This window comes from Myzus persicae, unplaced genomic scaffold, assembly GCF_001856785.1.
Source record: "Myzus persicae strain clone G006 unplaced genomic scaffold, MPER_G0061.0, whole genome shotgun sequence".
In the NCBI taxonomy this organism is placed as follows: domain Eukaryota; kingdom Metazoa; phylum Arthropoda; class Insecta; order Hemiptera; family Aphididae; genus Myzus; species Myzus persicae.
Window position 1 is genome coordinate 136,846 of NW_019101113.1, and position 21,171 is coordinate 158,016.

Genomic DNA, 21,171 nt, shown 5'->3' on the forward strand with positions numbered 1-21,171 from the left:
CAATTTGATAACACAAGAACTATTCTAGTTTACACTTTGATTTAGACGCATCGACATTTTTAAAATAAAATTATCAGAATTCTGCTTAAAATAATTTACTGTAAAGAAAGCTTCTGCTTGAAGGCAATCTTGAAATGGCATAACAAATCTATTTTTAATTATGATCTTCGTTGGTTGTATCTATTTAAAAATTCTAAAATTTGAATGGATGCGTTATGAATTATATTATAAATTTGAGGGTATGGGTGGGGGTTGGGTGAATATCATGCTTGGAGTATTACGCCACACGTTACAAACTACAGCAGCTGCGGGTGTTTGTAAATATAAACTTCACTCACAGTTGTTTACGGGTGGTGAAAAAGGTGTATTAAATGACACCCATGTCACATTGGGTAAATAACATTGAAGTGTATGAGCTATAGCATCTGATATGAATAAGTAAAAATTGTGTCATAAAATTATGTAGTACCGAACATAAAATAATATGAGGTAGGTATTACTTTATTTACCCCCATAGTTTTTTTAACACTTTGTAATAATTTTAAATATTTTTTTCTCATTAATAACATAATACAATATTTTATTTTATTTTATTTTATTTATATTATATAATATAAATTACTATAACACTGTTATTATATGTATTATATACTACGATTGAATACATATTTTGTTAAATATTATAACTAGAGAAACCAAATATTTTTTTGAAATAGGTATATGAAAAGCTGCTTAATTGTGCTGATTCTAAATTGCTAAATGGATTTTATAATTTGCATATTATTACACTTTATTCTTATGCTGTGTAGGTAGCATAGTTCAAGTTTTTTGGTTAGCACATACTAACAGTAACGCACGTACTTACAATAATGTTCAGGGCACCAGGTTCAAATTACCTTACAAATATTTCGACTAAAAGTATATGTGATGAGCGTTATCATTACTACACACACTTTTCAGTTCTCACTATTTATCTAATGTATGAGGTGAAATTTACCCCTCTGTTGCCATGTTGCTGCAACAGTCGTTTCCATATTAAATATATTTTATAGGCTCAAAAAAGTTTGACCTACCCATATATCATAGATTGTCTTCTGCGGATTCTATATTTTTTTAAATCTTACTGTATAGTACTATCATTGAAGGATCGGTGAAAGTTTCCTCGTCAAAAAGCAAAGGGAAATCGATATTTTTGGCCATAAATTCGACTGGAAATAATAATTAGACTCGACGTGCAGGGATTTGATAGCTTAAACGCAGCTAGTATGAGTGTCTGATCGGGGGTTGACCGAATATATACGATAAGTCCTCGGATTTCGGGCACAGGAGTTTAGGTGATGGGACTCTACTCGGCAGTATTCGTTCGTGGTTATTACTAAAGTCTGTCAATAATTATCACCTAACGTTACACACTTTTATGCGTATAGAGTGTGATGCCATTACATAAAAATGTTATATCGACCAAGAACAGACCACACCTTCAGCACCATTTTATTCACGGGGTCTTAATCGAAAGGCACCAATATGCTGTGATATGTTTTTAAATCAACTTTTATTTTGTTTCACGATCTTTATCATTGATATTATTGTTATTGTTTTAATACTCTTTAACCGCGACCCGACGACGCAACAACCGTTATTTTGTCATAATATTATAAAATGTCATAATTCATAACGATGTGATATACGTTCCCGGTAGTCTTCCGTCTACGGCTGCAGCGTTTCGGTGTATCGATAACATAAACGATTTATTACTATAGTGAAATATTGTCAAAGAACACGTGTGTCAACAATATTACCGGGTTGCGGTTTTTTATAAAATAAAAATTTCCATGAAGCATCGCGTAGCTATAAATATTTTATTACGACGAATAATATTATGTTCTTGTGACTGTTTTGACGTAAGACGTTGCTGGTTGGTGTTAAATAATTTATTATTGCCGTACTGCCCCTGCAGGTATGTTCAAAAAGTTTTGTAAATAATATAATGAGTTCACGGGTTTTAAAGTGTTAATATTTTCAATATTAATAGTATAATCGCGATAATAGTAAATGTGCTATTAATAATGTTGAGTTTATACGCCCGGGGGCAAGGGATGGTAGATTTATACCATTACTACAGATAAAATAACTCTGCAGACTGACAACATTAATATGCAATCATTTTCAATCATTATTTTAATTTAGATTTGATTAGCGAGAGTCGCATATAGTGGAAGGAAGAGGAATGGACATAATAATAGTACCGACTCGTCTTCTGCCCTCGTGCTCTACTAGTGAGTCAAATCAAAATTAAATCAATAAACGATAAATGATAGAATCAGTGTTGCATCTATCATCAATATAGTGTTATTTAATATATGTTTGTGGTTATGACAATTTGGAGTAAATCTGTTACGAATTGACCATTTCGTCCCAGCCCTTACCGATCCACCGAACAACTTCTGGATATAGTACGAGCACGTCCTGTACAACTATCGATGAAACGTTGCAAAAATATTAAACCTTATTAATTCTCAACAAACGAGAATCGGATCGGTCCCGAATAGGGATTCGAACTAAGCATTTTTTTTTAACTTGCGGGATTATGTGTCAATTTTGCCTTGGACAATTATATTGATCGATTAAGAACATAATATAATAATATGCCGTCAGGAAGTTTCGGCTTGTAACAATTTCGTCGGCTGCACTTGTCCTCACACAATATTAGCCATTAGGTAATAATGATATCAAACGATACTATCTCTCAGATCTCACAGTGAATATATTATCATTATTAATTATTATTATTGTTACCTTAATGGATCTAGTGATGTTGGCGCTGGCCGCGCTGAACCCTCCTGCCGCGGCCGTCGATCCGGCGGTCGATCCCCCGTGCACGGAACCATAGAATTTGCTCTCACACCTGTCCGAAACCAGGTATTGATCGTCGCGCCCCTCCTCGGAGTCGTCTCCGAAGTACGTGTCATCCGAATCCGGTGAACTGAAACAAACATAATAATAATTTACGTTGTGCAAATAAATATTTTATTATTGAATTAAAACACGACCGAGCCCGCGTGAGGTACATATACAGCCTGTACATAACACATATATGTACAGTGTACACGTGATTGTGCGTGTCGAATTAACGGGGAGAAAAAAAATGTGTGTGTGTGTGTGTATACACGTCATTATAATATTTCAATTATAGTTGAATAGTACATGGACGACATTTACTATATATACCACGCAGCACCGTTAAATGGATATCGAACGACGCTCTTTTGGCATCGCAAGTGCGAAGGAAAAAACAAAATCACAACTGCTTGAAAACGAATTCGTAGTGATAACACAGAATAATAATAATATATTAAATATATTATGTGGAAATACACAATATAATAGTATTAAATTATCGATTTTGTGGTTTGCCCGCCTATATAATCGCTGCTGTTGATAATTACCTGTCTATTTGATTATCAGTAAGTTTCGTTCTCAAACTTGTTAGCATAATAATTTAGGTATACACAGAGAGCAGACACGTGTAACTCACTGCTACTATACTGTGTGATTGTGCCGTTTTGTTCGTTATGAAGTTTGACATTACCCGAAAACGAAAACGTTGTCAATCGATCGGAGATGATTAATTATATTGTAATAAATACTAATACATTTTATGAACAAATAGGAAAGCGCGCCACCGTTTTTGGGTTATTCGAATAAACTTGGTTGTTTTTGACTGACATAATAATATTTTCGTGTGATAATTAATATGTTGTGAATATTTACAATTTTTCGAGCGCAAGTGTAATATTAATTATTATGCGTGCAGAATATTACTTGAGAAAACAGTTATATGAAAAAAAAAAAATGAAAAATCGTATACTATAGTTATGACGATGTCGTGAATTTTCGATGAACTGTTTTCTTATTTTTAATACGAAGTCGATTATATTACCTACTTCAATACCTTATCATGCAAGGTAACGGTGAAACGCCGCACAACATTATAATAGTTTTTCGTGAAAAAATCATAATCAAATCGCTTTGATCGCCTCGTAAACGATAATAATGTAAGGACCGTGAGATTATAATAATTTATTTCTCGCCGACATAATTAATCATCTCAATACACGCGACACACTAATATTTTCGTTAATTTCAGGTCGCACCAGCCCTTAATTATTATAATAACATACCTATAGTGATGATGATCATAATAATAATATTATATCGTTTGCATAATAAATTTATCTCATTGCTCATTATTATAATATTGTATAGTCGTTTAAATTTCGGCATAAACATTTTCTACACGAATTTTATAATAATATTATATACCTACTTACATAAATATAATATTAAAACAATGCGCGTGTCACAGACGGAAGACCGCGAGGTGCGACGTATTACCGGCGGCGTGTTTGTTTTATCGATCGCCCATGATGCTGCTGCGAGAGTCTGATAAAAGGGAGAAAATCCGAAAAGTGTAACTGCCGCGGAAATAAATTATAACAGCCTACTTTCGCGTTATCGTGTATTTTGTGACCAATATGGTTACTGCTCGGCACAATCAAAATCGAATTCGAAAAGCGCAAAATTCACCTGGAGGAGGTGAACACGAGTAGCGTCACAATGCACGTTTCGATGTGGTCGAGGGGCTGACGTTTGCAATATAGGTGGCTGCTGTGATTTTGCCGACAAGAGGACGCCCAAACGTTTTGAAAAAATCTCGAATCGATCCGACCCGCTGTTATAAAGGCCCTTGGGGTGCTGCATTTTTCCGACAATAGAAAACCGTACGACGTTTTGATAGGAAAAAAATTTCTTATATCCAATCCAAACACTTCCAAGTACACTTCAAGTTAGGTACCATTTGCAAATTCGCACTTGTATTTTTTTTATATATAATTAGATTCCTTTTTTTGTCTCGGCGTTACTATAGGAACGATGATATATACTATAGGTTATCTTTTTCACCGAATATTTTTCCTCTTCCAAAACATAACAGTAGATTGTTGTTGTTTTATATTATAATTTTATGTATATGTCGCGTTATTTATGCACATCGTAATTTAAAACATCATAATAAAACGTCATGTTTATTTTTTTTTTTTGCTTTTTGTTGATAAAATCTCGAAAATGTAAATCGTATATATTTTTCTCATTATTATTGTCAAGAGCACGAAAATGGGCACGTCTTATAATATACGTATAACGCGTAAATGTATCAAACGACATTTTTAAACATGTTATTAAATTGAAGCGAATGAGTACGTGCTTGGTAAAAACCAACTACTAAAATAATTAAAAAAAATAATAATCTCTGTTCGTTTGTATGACAGACATGAACGATGATAATAAATTATATTATGTTATGCGCGTAATGAAAATGTTTTGGTGGAAGATTATTGGATTTACAACTATAGGTACCTATATGGCTTAACTATATAGTTATATATGTGTGTTGTTAGTAGCTGTATTATTTTTTCGTTAACCAAGCCCTAATACCTGTACCTCGTTTTATTTAAACAACATTTTAATTACCGTTCGGGTAATAATTGGTTTGTTGAGATTTTTTTTCGTATGATAATCGGTCCTTTTAAAATATTATAATGATTTATGAAAAATCGTTCTGGGATATTATATTTTTGGAAAATATTTTACCGGCTAAATATTTTGAAGTTGGGAATTAAAAAAAATCGAATAATCCACATTTTAATTCACTTATTTGATATTTAAAGTACGGGCTGCTAGTCGAATGTTAAAAAAATTAAAGTTATTGACAAATGTTCCTTAAATGCTAACATTAACGTACAAAGGAAAATGAAAGAAAAAATTACAAAGGAACAGTATTATTAATAGCAGAATAATAACTAAAAATGGTTCTACGTTGGCAAACCCACATTATCTTTACTAGAGGCTGATATCTGCATGGTTGTTGCAGTCAGTGGCGTATATAGGGGGGAGGCCCCCTAGGCCAGAGCCCATAGTGAAATTGCAGGTTCAATTAAAGCATTGCATGTATATTTACACTGTTAACAGTTTTTCACCATGATTAAGTTAGCCGGTTGATTAAAATCATTTTCGAGTAATCTACAAGGAAATGTTAGATATATTGACGGCCTGACGGGACTTGCTTTAATGACTTATTGACTTTGATGTTAAATTCATAGTAAGATAACATTAAAATATACAAACGACACTGTCAATATTTTTAAAAAAAGAAACAAAAAATTAATTTTACATAATAATTATAAAATTGAATCGCGCAATTTTTATTTGAACTGTATAATATGTCATAATTCTTAATTATATAACAGCTGCTCCCTTAAAAATGTATAATTATGGCTATGCTGCTTGACTAGTGATAATTGATAAATCGGCCCATAGTGAAAATAATTCGTATATACGCCACTGGTTGCAGTTGTGGATAATAAATTGGTATAAGACACCATACAATAAATTAATACAGCTGAGAAAAGTCCAGGAATTTACCTTATAGTAATAAGTATTAAAAAAAAAAGCCCAATGTGATTGAACTCGTCTGCCAGCTTGCGAGAATAATATTTTAGATACAAAAGAGCAGGAAAATAAATAACAATTATCGAAACGCTGTAGCTGTTGATTAAATTTGGAGTATTGTAAGGTGGGATGTTTCGCATCGTTATATGAATCGACAATAGTTAATAATGCAGTCGAATAATTGGCAGGAACATCAATCTTAGCCACACGTTCAATGTGTTTTGTACAGAAAAATGTGATCGACTTTTATTTTATATTTTTGGCTTTTTAAAAACATTTGAAATAAAAACGAAATTGGAAAGTATTGAATATTATTCTAGTTTATAGTCGCAATGCAGTGGAGGATCTCTTGTCTATAATCTTTGATTCAAATAGCATAACTGCATAACAATCGGTTTGCGTCACATGAAAATACCCTAGTTTATGTTTTTTAATCATGAATTAATCGAATTCAATTATATCGTAATGTACGCAGTGCAAGTCAACACAATCAGCACATTATAGATTGAAATGTACGTGTTCAGTATTACGACGAGAAACGTATTTTTCAATGTTTATTTCTCACTATTACACATGCTGCGAGTGTATTATATCATTGTAGGTTATTACATAATACAATAATATATGATTTTGACTCGTCGCTTTATCGATTTTACCCAAACAAAATAAAATAGTGTACGGCGTAGCCCCATAACTAACAATTCCATATATAGGTCCCTATACCTATGTATACACTATTGGCCGTACAGAACATTTAATGGTTTAATGCTTGCACTGAACTCAAACTCGTGTTACACCTCTGCACGAAGTTTATAATTGAATTTGTGACAGATAAAAATGAAGGAAAATAGAGTGAGTGGGAGAGAGAGATAAATAATAAAATGTTACAATCATAATTCGATAACAAACGGAATATAAGTACGCGAGTTGGGTAGTAAAATATTATCGTTGCATGCGAGGAGATGGATGATAATGTAAGAGTGACTGATGTATCCACGACGGCGAACTGTGTCAATATTTATCAGTACAAATGAGCAAATTATATTATGTAAGTACCGCGGATTTATATAAATTTCACGCATTTACATGTGATTTATTTTTTCCCCAAAATACGAATATTTATTAGTGTGCCGTTTTTCGAGCACATAAAAAGTATAGAATAAAAAAAAAATATTGGTATATATTTATAGGTAGGTACATGAAAATAAGAAACTATCTGTATATATAGTATAGACGTTTCGTATCCCATTGCATTATAAAGTGACAATTATCATCGTTAATCAATTATATTATAAAATGTAATAAATAATAATAACGTTACTGAGATTCGTTTACCTTCTCGTCACCTTTCGGACCATGATTCTCTGCGACTGGTGCGACGGTATGATTTGTTGCGGCAGCGGCAACTGTGTCTGGTAGAACGACGTCTGGTTACCGTACCCCTGGTTAGTGTACGCGTACTTTTGGTCGTCCTGCACTACCTGGAACGACGTAAGACACACGACCGGGTCAGTGGTTGCAATAAATCCGCCAGTAACCGCGGTCGTTATTAATACTCACAAAGTTTACGCGTCCGTTGGTGACGATCTGTTTGGGCGCATTCATTGGCGATCGCATCGTCTCCGGGAAGAAGTGTATCACGGTGGACGTCTGCGGCTGGTACCGGAGTATCAACACGCACGTCGACACTAGAGTGTAGGCGAACAACGTGCCTTTACGACAAAACATAAATAACGGTCATCGCCGTTTAGATTATTTGCGTGCGGCGAATAATATATTATTATAATGTATAATATTATTAAATTGGAACGATCGAATTTCTAGACGCGCCCTCCCGTCATCCACCCGACGATTATTGTGCAGGCCCGCTCACTCGATTCGCCCACACGATTTTAATTTGATCTCGAACCCTATGTTTACAGTCGGTGTGTTTCCTCTGATATACATAATGTATTACGGAATATCGATTTTGCGAGCGATGTGCGAGCAATTTACTGGCCCCGAATATTTCCGTGCGAACTTCAAACATTGCATAAGAGTTCAGAAGACCGTTTGTGTACACGAATACTTGGAATACATAAACTGCAAATTTTAGATTTCACGAATTGATTTTGTCGATTGACTCATAATTCATAATTCGACGATTCGTGTGTTGATTTAACACAAATAAGAATGTAATGATGTAATGTATTATTTATACAGAGTAGACCTATTATTTATTATTATTTTAATATACTCTCATGCAGTCATGCCATTATACATTCCTACTGTTTTGTAAAGTACTTGAAAAATATCATTCAAATGGCTTTTAAGTACTAAAATACCTAAGAGTATCTTAAAATCTTTCTTAAAGTATTTAAAATTAAAAAAAAAAAAATTAATATTTTCGATTCAATTACATTAAAAAATAAATAAAAAGAATATATTAATGAACATGTGCATAAAACTATAACATGTCACAATATACAATATAATCCATATGGAATAATACAAATTGGCTAGAAACTTTATTTAAACCATTGTATACATATCCTTAAATTCACAGATAATCTGCTTCAAAAGCACAACACACGAACAGTTCAATTAATTCCAAACACCATTGTGTAGTAGAAATAAAGAATACAAAATAGGTGCCTACTATACTCTATCGATTTTGTGATGAAATTGGAAGGAAAAACCCGAACAACGTCTGAAAGAACATTTTTAATGCTCTTTCACATAATAATTGAGACATTTTTTTTTATCTGTGACTTTAACTGAACTAAACTCTAAAATAAAGAAAACAAGAGTGAAAGTTATAGTTACTATTACACGTGGGTGCCAAATAATGCTGTACTTATATTTTAAACAAATTTAATACTGAAAAACTAAACTTGACCTGAGGTATACAAGTATATATTTGTAAGTACTTATCTATAAATACTGTTTTTCAAGTATTTGTATTTGTTCAAAAGAATACTTTTTTTCCGAGAATTGAAATTCTTATTTAAATACTTTTCTAAGTACTTCAGTATTTTTAAAAATCATATTTTACAAAACAACTGTTTCTATACAATAGAGCGATTGTCAACAACGAAAAAAAAATAACTATAAATAAATTTACCTGAATTTATATTTCCTACGTATACCTACGTTGTAATAGAACAAGCTAAATAAATATTATCATATTTTTATAGAAACTATCACGTATCTGATAAATTATATATAAACATGATATTATAATAGTATTCTAAAGATTTTCGTACACCAACAGAGAAAAATAGATGACACATAATACGATAGGTAATATTATTATAATATTGTGATAGGTACCTACTACCTATGCAAACTTATAATAATGTAATTTAGTTTCCGGAAACGCCTCCTACTTATCTATATTTGGCGATTCGAGTGCACCCTCGATTTTTTGAGATAGGTATTCCTGTAAAAAGTATATTATATTGTTTGACCCGTGCCCAATGATTTTTTCTTTGTATGACGGTGAATGGCTAATGAGATTTCCGGTTTTTCTGCTACAACTGTTGTATCTATACTTTTTATCAGTTTAACTATAAGTACTTACACAATCGATTTGAAAAACATTGGACATTCAAACGAAAATAATAGGTACTTTTTATAATAATCTACTTGGATCATTATTATCGGATTATGCGTTGCAAAAACATATTGTACTTACCAGTTACCGATGCTATTGAAACGTTCTCGTCGAACAAAATCAAATTCTATACATATATGACTATAATATTATATAGGTATACCGTATATATACACACTTTAACCAACAAGTAGCGCATTAAACCCTAAAAGCAACTAATGCTTTATTCATTATTGTACACGAAACTGCTGTATATGCATTCTAACTATTCAAACGTTACAATAAATTAACCGTAATTCCATTTTAGTCCCTGCAGTAAACGAAATTAACATACCTGAAGGTTTATAAATAGTAAGTACGAGCGACGTCGGTGTATGAACACTATGAAGTCATATTATTACTATAATTATCATTTTTGATTTGAGTCAATATATATCTAAATTATTTGGAAACTAAAATTATGTTGTTCCACCGCGGATAACGCTAAAGAATATCAATGTCAAAAATGTTAGATTATATTGCTGTTTTGGATTTGGCCCGATGACTGTTATTCGTGAAATTCCGATAAACAACAATGTAATAATATGAGAGTACAATACTTATATTATGTATAAATGGTAATACGGAATGGTTATTGTACCGTATAGTCCCACATTATACCGTATCTATTTTATTCACCGAACCCCTTTCAATACAAAACACAATGGTAAATAGGTGACTTCTCTGATGACAAATCTCTATTCGGATGTTACCCACTGATCCCGACATGGTTTCAAAAGCTTTCAAGATTTCATCGGCTCACTTTATATATAGTATAATATTATGCATTATACATAATGATGAGATATCATAATAATATTGCTACCTACTAACTCTTGAAATTTTCGTTTTCATAACGCGTTGGATCTACAAAAATGGGATTTTCTTTCACACGAGATTTATTTGTGGGGAGCGGGTCAAACACATGTAATTTCAAACAAAACATTGAAATGAGTATGAATAAATATAAAAATTGTGTTAGATACTATTTAGCGTATCCTAAACTATATCGTTACTGGCCGAGGGAATTCGGGATTAAATAGTTTTGCTTTGTTAAAATATTAGAATTTCAAATCAAAATTATTATAGAACATAGTATTGTGAACGAAGTTGAAAATATATCTCTTAGGTAGGTCATCTGAAAAGTGATGAACCAAATTAAAGTGCGGGACAACAATGTGAAAAATGCATTGAAACCGGAAATTATGTGTTGCGCTAAGCAAGGTATTTATGTGGTCAAGGATAAGTGATTAAAGTATTAAATATTCTAGAATAACTCATCAAATCGTTAGTATTTACCTTACCTACGTAATCTAACCTATTTCACGCATGATACATGTTACGAACGCCGATTAAGCTTAAAACAAACGGTACAATTAGCAAATACGTTATTTATTAACTTCAAAAATTAAACCCCTCGTTAACTAATTAATATTAATTTGACTAAAGTATACGCATTACGCGATAAATCATATTATGTCATACAATTATAATTCATACAAAGACAAATAAAAAGTAAAACACAATATGTTAATGGACCATAAATATTTTAATAAGCCCCCTTAGAATACTCCAACAATATTAATTGATGGGTGGCTTGATGAGGCACGGTCTTACGCTCAATCTGCGGGAACGTTCTGAGCATACGTATCGGCCATCGTTGCTTAGCACTCGGATGGGTGACCACCAGGGATTTCAGCAACACATCTTTGCCACATAATATATAAAAACGTATTTCAAAATAACCTACAAACAACTATTGGTCTTAGTTGCCGGGCTTTAGATCAATAAAAAAAAATATATATGTGGGAAATTATTCAACTCTTATTATATAATATTATACTTATGTATAAACTATATCACACTTCGCATAAAAGTTTATACGTTTTTTTTTAGTAATTGCATAAGTACCATAAATATTATTTCGTTCTGCTGAACGCAAATTTACCATGTCGTGTGTAACCTAAGACAGAACAAAGTCACAATACCATGTGAATATGCAGACGTGCTTTTCAGTTCCCACAAATATGCAAATGCGACCGACTTTGTATAGATTTATTCAGCTCCATGATATGATTAAAATAACATGGGTTCTTGTTGCACTCGATTTAATGATTTGTGGTTTTTGTTCTTACCTACATCACTGTTTTCGTGAAAATATAAATCGTGATTCTAATGAAATGTAAGGATTTACTACACGTGCCAAAAAAACTACCCATAAACCTAACCGGTTGAAATACTTACCGATGGACATCATTTCGATCAGCGTGTCCAGATTGATGACGAGAGCGGCTACCGCGGACGCCACGCCGGACAGCACGGTGGCCACAACCGGTGTACCGGTCAACGGAAATATCTGACTTAGTGACCTACATATAAGTAATACAAAAATGTAATTTAATAACGATAACGATTGCAATCGTCTCGGGGATAAAAGTTTGAATTGACGAAAAAAAATCGTCTACTCGCGTTTCGGACGCTCACTTGAACAGTAAACCGTCTTGGGCCATCGAATAAATGATCCTGGGCATCGGAAACATGGAACCAAACATGCTCACCAACAGCCCAGCCATCGCACCCGCGGCCACGATCATCTGACACCTTGGCGCACCAACCTGCACAAACATGTCCAGCAGAGCTGCGTTTTCGTCGATTTTCGTATACGGTACTGCAAAAAAAAACCGTTTCTTATAAATAAATCGAATATATAGCTGGTTTAGACAGCTGTGTAGCCAGGGTTTTTTGGGGGTATTTCAAATTAAAATTTTTTTGGGAGGGGGGGGGGTACAATACACAGTTAGCTGCAGTCATATTTGGCCTTCATAATAATATTATCATAAAATATTTAAAATAGAACCGTACGACAACATATTATTGTTTATGTGGCTGGAAAAGCATGTTTCGGATTTATTGCATAAAAACGGCCGAAGGGAGGTGTTCGTATACCAAAACAACCTTCCTGCCAGCCACACCACTGGAAATATGTATATATTATGTTAAAACGGTTTACCTTGTCAAATTTCGAATGAGACTCAAACTTTGTAAACAGATATTATTAAAGTTGAGCGGCTTATTAGCTTTTACGAAATAATTCCCAAGACAGTTAAAAACGTTTCTAGAGTGTTATTATTTTAGGCGAGAAAATTATTAATTGTCCCGTCGGGTAATCTCGGGCACACTTGTTTGTTTTCATCCTTTACGTCTTGTTCTGCGCCGGTGTGCCTATTATTGATGTTCAGCATTACACGCAGACTGTCGAAGAAAATCGAAGGTCGTGTTTGACGTCGTCGTGTAATCGTCCGCAAGTTCCGAAGATATCGCGGCGTTCGTTTCAGAAGAGGAGTTGCCACGCGATTCGGTACTTTCACTTGTTATTTTCGGCAAACACTGTCCCGACTTCATGCGTCAGCAGCATAGGCGGAAATCCGTAAAATTTCTCCGGGGGGGTTGCTAACATTTTCAACATCGATCTGAGCGGGAGGCTTCGATCCCACTATATACACATCTAACTAAAAAACTGTATACTTTTGAGTGATTAATGGGATATTGTGGGGGGGGGGGGCTAAGCCCACTTAGCCACCCTGCGATTCGCGCCTACGGTCAGCAGACCTCAAGCCTATCGATACAATATTATCTGTTATCTCGCATTCGAGAAACGATAAAGCCCATCGCACTGCGATAGCTGGCCAACATATGTGTCATTATTGACGACGTGTTAATAATCGTGCTTACGGATCGAGTACGACCCTGTCTTACGGCCTTAATATCTTATTTACATATGTCAAGGGTGTATCCACCGATTATAGACAAGTACCAGGTATCGGGTATAAAAATATGCTCTGTGCCGTTTGCGCAAAATCGGTCGATGATTCAATTGACGAACGATTGGTCTGCGTTACATATATATTTTACAAGAATATGATCTAAAACCGAATGGCAAGCTGTTTTTTTGCAAATGATACCGAGTTGGTCCATTAAATAATACTTTGAAATTAAAACTGAAAGTTAAAGAAGTACGATTGACCCACCCACCCCTTCAAACGGGCTTAACCAACTATATATAATATAAACAATCGAATAGCATTTCTGACTGTTTAATAAAACAATATGGCAGGAATACAAGGTAGTATACCTACTCTATAATTTTACCCACCCGGCATCCATCACCCACCCAATTGGGGAAGCAGTTTAGTTGAACTACCCGAAGTACGCGTTCGGCGTCACTGCACTTGCGTGTCTGCTTGTCCGTCTGTCCGTCGCCAAAAACGCATAATGTCGGTCGCACTGTAATAACTTTATCGTACCAGATGAGCTTGTTGTGCGTGCACTTGCATGACACGAACGTGTTTCGTTCAAGTCTTTGACACAATATGGTGACATGTGGTATCGTGATTCGGGCGCACAACATTGCGGTGCACTGCATTCCCACTGCTTCAATTATTATGCGATCGCCGGTTTCGCGCTGCTTTGGCGTGCACCAGCCCGTAGATTTATATATTACTAGCTGATCCCTTGCACTTCGTTGCCCGTTAAAAATGCCATCTCTACATAAGAGATTTGATTGTGATAACGCGAGCAGTTTATTATCAGGTAGGCAATATACTTGCGGAAAATGTTGTTTAGCCATACACATTATTTCGAATGAATATTTTTGTAAAATAACTTAAAAATCCAAAATTATTGTGAGTGTGTGGGGATGTTATATACATGTATATGATTGAAAGAGATATGGAGCGTGAACGATGACGGCCTATAAAAATAACAAAATAACCAAATATTCATTTTTTTCCTAGTCCTCGCCGCCTATAAAGTAAATTTGTAAAAATGTATGTGGTTCGTTTGGCATCGATTAGGTTGCCCTCCATCCCACTTTGTGTTAAACTTGAACTTTGATTTTTACTGTTGAATTAAATTATTGATCATTTGCTTAAATGATGACACGTTAACCCATTCGGCCACCACTGCTGTTGGAATAATGGGAGCGTAATAAGATTGTAAAGCCTAAGTAAACCCACGTTAAAATTGTAATTATAATAATATTATTTTTTAATTTTTATTTTTATGTCAGCAATATGGATGGATTTACTATGACAACAAAAAATTTAAACAATATTGGCATTTACTTTTTCTAATAATGATTAGATTAATTAAACGTTCATGTTATAAGAAATGCAGGAATTAAATAAATGATTGCTAATTAGTAAAATAAAATAAAATTGTACACACGCAGTTTTTCGTGTAAGGAACAACTGAAAATTTCATACAGATAAAACCTAAATTGTATTTCTACTATCGACTATTGTGTTCTATGTAAAGAGAGGGTAAATACGGCTTTAAATAAAATCGAACAGAGCAAAAACGATACGAAAATTATCACTTTACAAAATTTAAACTTTACTTGATAATATTGTGAAACATAATATTAATACCTAATATTCAGTACATGACATATTTCTCCATGTTGATCAATTTTTTTGGTGTTGGCCGGGGGCCCCATTTTAACGATTAATCATGTCATATGGACAATTTTATAAGCTTAAGCTTGCTGTAGCTTTTTCAATTCGAAAAAACATTCCAGAACTCAAAAATAAATCACCAAAAAATTTTTTTCGTAAAATCCTTCTCCTGAAAATTACAAAGAATTTAAAAAAAATTTGAGCCAAATCATCACAGCCGTTCTCAATTAATGAATTGTTATACATTTTTGGCTCCATTTTTATATTCATATAGATAAGCAATTTTATTAGTGTCATACTGTGTTCTGTCACTCACGGAAATGTAGAAATACTACAGCAGTGTTTCCGGTTTCGTGCCACCCCCACCACCAGTAATTATCTATTTTAATGTACAATTTTCCGGATAATGTAATACGTCAATCGGGGTTAGATAATAACGCTATCTTTTTTTTTTCTTGTGGCATCCACGATGATGCTGCCGGAAACGTCAACAGCACTATCACCGTCATTTACGATTTTTATTCAATTAATACATATTACAACGATTACAATTGCATAATAGTTGTAAGGATTTTTAACAATTTATTAAATTTCCATACACACATGATGCTGAGGACTACTCTCCGTAGCGATTGATACGAGATATGTAGATCCCTGGCAGCCTGAGCACGTGCAGTGTTAGAGCGTCCTGGCAAACAGAGTAATATCACTACCTGGACCACAGGGATTCAGAAGTGTAATAATTGCTAAATTAAATGTACGACTAATAAGTACCTTTGCCTGTCGTGATAGTAATCAATATGACACTCAAAATCACAAAGCAGTTTGCCACGGTAAAATTAATTTAATTGATGCTTAGTTTAGATTTTTAAATTTAGTTGGTACCAACTATAGATAAAAATTAGGTACCACTATTTATTATCAAATGTTCTAATAAAAAACAATCATATATTGATCATAATAATTTATTTATCATAACGATATTGATATTTTTAGACATTTTATTATTCCTGGTATCGTGAACGAAGGTCCGTGAACGATTACTATATGAACAGTTAATGCATCAATAGGGAACTATAATGGTATCTTAAACACGATTTAGTAGCCTATAATTGCAGGTCTGTTAAACTTTATTGAACCACTAAATTAATGAAATTTTTATGCAACCCGGCATTAGTGTTTGTGCACCATCATTGTCAATAGATGCATAAATAAGTACTGTAGTATTTCGGGGTACCCCCGCCATCGGTAATTATATATTAATTTACAATTTTCTGATCACAGATAAATAATAATAATAATACAACTGTCGGCTAATTATACCCACAAGACCGTTGAAAATGCACATTAGTATCGATGAGGTACGTCTCAGCAGTGTTATGACAAATTATTTTTATTTTTGAAAATCCAACACCTACGACGTATATTATTTGTTTCTTTGTGTGGATGCGCACAGATCACGGAAAAAGATCATTTGTGCTATTAAATGTCCGCGTCAGTTAGTGTCTCTTTCGTGAAGAGTTATCCATATTGTGTGTGTGATATTACGCGGTGTGCAAAAAATTGAGTTCCTTTTCTTCAACCGGATGAGATTTATATCCATTTCGCGAAATGGGTCAGAATGGATTGTATGGATATGGACATCGTGCTGAGATCATCAACATCTTAAATTTTTGGATATCATGCTGCACTCGTTGTTTGTGTTTACCCGCATCACACTCGGCATTTGTTATTATTTTTGATCATCGATTAATACTATACCATGGTAATGGTAATAACTGTGTATTAACTGTTACGCTGTCGCGACTTCTACACCAGCGACTTAATAATATTCTTCTATAATCATCCGCAATACACAATATTTTATATTTTTATTCGTTTTGGCATATTATTTATTATTGCTTTCATTATTTGATATTTTTTTTTGTACTGCCCTACATGGTGGCGCGAGTTGTCGTACCAATAGCAGACCGCCCATTTGTATAAAAGTTATAATAAATTCGGCCAATAACAATCGTTCATTTACAACACGAATATCATGGGTAGGTACTTCTTAAACAAAACTAGCAAAAGTAGTATAATAATAAAATTATCGAATTCGTTACGTTTCTGTTCGCTAAACCTGATAAACAGGATATACATGGTTGAAAACAATTAACACTTTTAATGTTATTCACTTCAATAAGATTAGACTCGAAAATTAGTTTTGTTTTGAACGGTTATGCGCAGTTATACTTCCCAAGCTTTATAAATTATAGAGGCCTTTTATTCGAATGATTATTATTTTGGGCTAAGAACAAATGTTAAGTAATTTCCGGCGAATTTTGAAATAAGTTAGAGAAAAGCTATAGTTCTGAATAGTTTTTAAGAGAATCAACTTGTATAATAATAAAGCTGTGGTCGTTTCGCTTGTGTACAAGTATATAAATAATACTATAAATGCTACAGAGACGAAAATATTATTACATTATATTATATATATAGAAAAAAAAAGTATAAATTACACAAAACTCAAATAAAAATAACAACAGCCGTTGAAAGCTATAATATGGGCTTTGCAAAGTGCATATTTTCTATAATTATATTTTATTATATGTGCTCGCAATAATTATAATGTATAAATTATATATATTATACAACAATCATACGTTATCACTGATTCTATATTTGGTTTAATAGAAAATTGTTTTTAATTATCTTAATAAACGAAATGACATGAAGTTACGAATAATTGTATTCTGTACTACATTGTTTGAAACCCTTATTTATTTTCATAAAAAAAAAGAATGGCTTGATTTCAAAACGGTCCTTACCAATTTAGTTTTACATAATATTATAATTGAATTAAAACGGTATTGTTGTTTGTAATAACAAATTATAAATATTTAAATCGTTTAGTTTAAATAAAAGGAATGGAGAGAGGTAAAATATATTTTGTATTCTCCCCTAGTTCTGTCTTACTCATTTGTTATTTTATCTGATCGACCTGAGGAGGATATTGAATTAATATACGTATCACAAAATATCTAACAACAAACACTGAAGAAAATAAAATATTATCTCAAGTTGTGTAAGCATTCAGTCTACAAATGTGGGAGTTTTTACAAATGTTTGTTTTGATATCGTAAATGTTGATTTACTATAAAGACAAAAAACGAACAGGATAAAAAGGATTATTCGGCATTTTTTCATTTTTCTAAATAGTAGTAAAATTGCTCCAGAATGAAAATGAAGTATTAACATTTTATCGAAACTTAATTAGCAGTAGATTGTACGAAAAATTATTCTAAAAAAAATTACGTTTTCTAAACAAAAAAACACTTACTATATTTACATTGATTTGGTATTTACTCAAAGTAATAGATTAAAAGATTAAAATTATTTATGTATTGATAATAAATTATATTATAATATCAAGGTGAGTGGTTCATAATGATACGTATAATATCCTATACGGACTTGTGTTATTCAATAATGTTTCCATAATAATTATAATATGGAGCACGTGTGCACTAATTTATTACTATAGTGATGATTTTAATCAAAATTAAAAAGCTGAATTTTTTTAAACATTTTTTATACAATAAAACTGATTTATAAGGTTTATTGTATTCGATAAAAATGCATAGTTGATAACTTTAAATAATGAAAACATTTAAATGTAATAAATAGTTGACACGGATAACAGCTAAAACAAAATGCAAAAAAATAAACTAAACAATATTTTTAGTGTTGAGCGATTATATCCCATAGAGTTCGATAGTTATGAAATAATTCAAAAAAGTACTTATTATAATATTATACAGGTTTTTTTTTAAATGTTGTTTTTTTATATTAAGACAAGTACAAACGCATTACGGTTATGATAATACTTTATGTGGAATTCTAAAAAAAACTACATTATTTTAAATCATTGAAATTTATCTCTGTTTTCATTAAATTCACCTTTGTTTTAAATAATTTGCAGTAAAATAAAGTTTGGTACCTGCTTTAATACCGTTATACAGCTCCGAACAATAAATTATAGAACCAATCTCTACTTAACAAAAAAAAAAATATTAATACCTAATGGTTTAGTTTTAATTTTTAAGTGTATACTATTATTAAAATGCCATAACAACTTAGTTTAATTTATATCCTTAACTGTATTACGTGGCTTATATACTTATGCATTTAATATTATTTTAATTGTTTTTTAATTTCGATATTATTCTTACAACGACATTTAAAAATAACTGCGTAAGCCCGTTTGTAAATGGCTCTGGGAGCTTATAATATATTATTAGAAGTTTTCGTTGCTAATTATCAATAATTACTTACCTATAAGTGTGAGAATAATCGAAGAGCTAACATAGGCTACAAGTATAATAACCAAACTAGCCATGATAGCCAGTGGAATAGATTTTTTCGGGTTATGAGCTTCTTCGCCGGTGGTAGCGATGATGTCAAATCCAATAAAAGCGTAAAAACAAGTTGCCGCCCCTTTGAACACCTGTATAACAACAAAATAAATGTACATTAAATAAATCACTCCCAAGGCAATATCAATTATTATATATTATATATAAAAGCTAACGAACTATGACATTCAAACCTCATCACAGATACGCACGTATAATATGATTAGCGTATTATATTAATATCCAAGATTCTTATGAGTATAGATAATAATATGGAATATAATTGCTTCACAATTTTTTTGAGAATGTACCCAACCAATAAATTGGAATAGCATTATATTTTGATATATATTAAAATTGTGTTTAGTGCATCAGCATTAAACAATCATTAATTACTTGAACATTCTGACGTTCATAATGAATTAATCAAAATATGTCTTTTAAATCATAATTATTAAATATTATATATAACTTGTTATTATTATATTTTGCAGATCTTGTGGACGAGTGAAAATATCATTGCATTCTGTAAATTCATGGCCAGCAGCTCTTATTATGTAAGCTATTTTGTGTTGTATATTTTATTTATTTATTTATTTATTTTTTTTGAACGTGTTTTCGTATTCTTTGAGAATTTCCTCTCATATTATACAGATTCGTCAATTTATCATACGCATCTCCACTCCCGGAATACCTCTGTCATAAGACAAACGCTCCATGAATTTGTGTTTGTTTTATTCCATATCTTTTATAGATTGTATTGTATTTTATATTGTTATGTAATACAAATATATTTTATAAAATGGAATTCTTATGAAATATATATTTAAAAAAATTAACATTATAATAATATTAGTGTATTCAGCCAATTCTACTTTTTAAATTATTTATCTATTAAATATAATCCAAAATAATATATTAATAAAATCAATAAAATATATTAATTTTACAACATAGAATATAATTATATGAAAATATATAATGTTAGGTACATATTATTTATAATTTAAATTTGATTCCATTGTTATTTTCTAATTGAATAACTAGATTTCCAGTTTAGATTCCCTATATTTCGTTGTAAAAACGTGTAGTCAGTAAGAATTTAGTAAGTTTCTTAGTCAATTTAATTTCGACCCGTCGAATTGGGATCCTCTACTTCGATATTTAATTTGTT

General features: G+C 32.2%; 1 protein-coding gene across 2 annotated transcripts in view; it reads right to left on the reverse strand.

The window, feature by feature from the left end:
- Window positions 1-21,171, reverse strand: part of LOC111027755 (cationic amino acid transporter 2) — a 98,296-nt gene that overhangs the window by 10,813 nt on the left and 66,312 nt on the right. For both annotated transcript variants that reach the window (XM_022306171.1, XM_022306172.1), the window contains 6 exons: window positions 19,918-20,089; window positions 12,626-12,809; window positions 12,386-12,510; window positions 8,068-8,219; window positions 7,843-7,988; window positions 2,797-2,983 (listed from right to left, as the gene is read on the reverse strand). In XM_022306171.1, coding sequence (XP_022161863.1) covers window positions 2,797-2,983; window positions 7,843-7,988; window positions 8,068-8,219; window positions 12,386-12,510; window positions 12,626-12,809; window positions 19,918-20,089 — 966 coding nt within the window. The remainder of the gene's footprint in view (window positions 1-2,796; window positions 2,984-7,842; window positions 7,989-8,067; window positions 8,220-12,385; window positions 12,511-12,625; window positions 12,810-19,917; window positions 20,090-21,171) is intronic.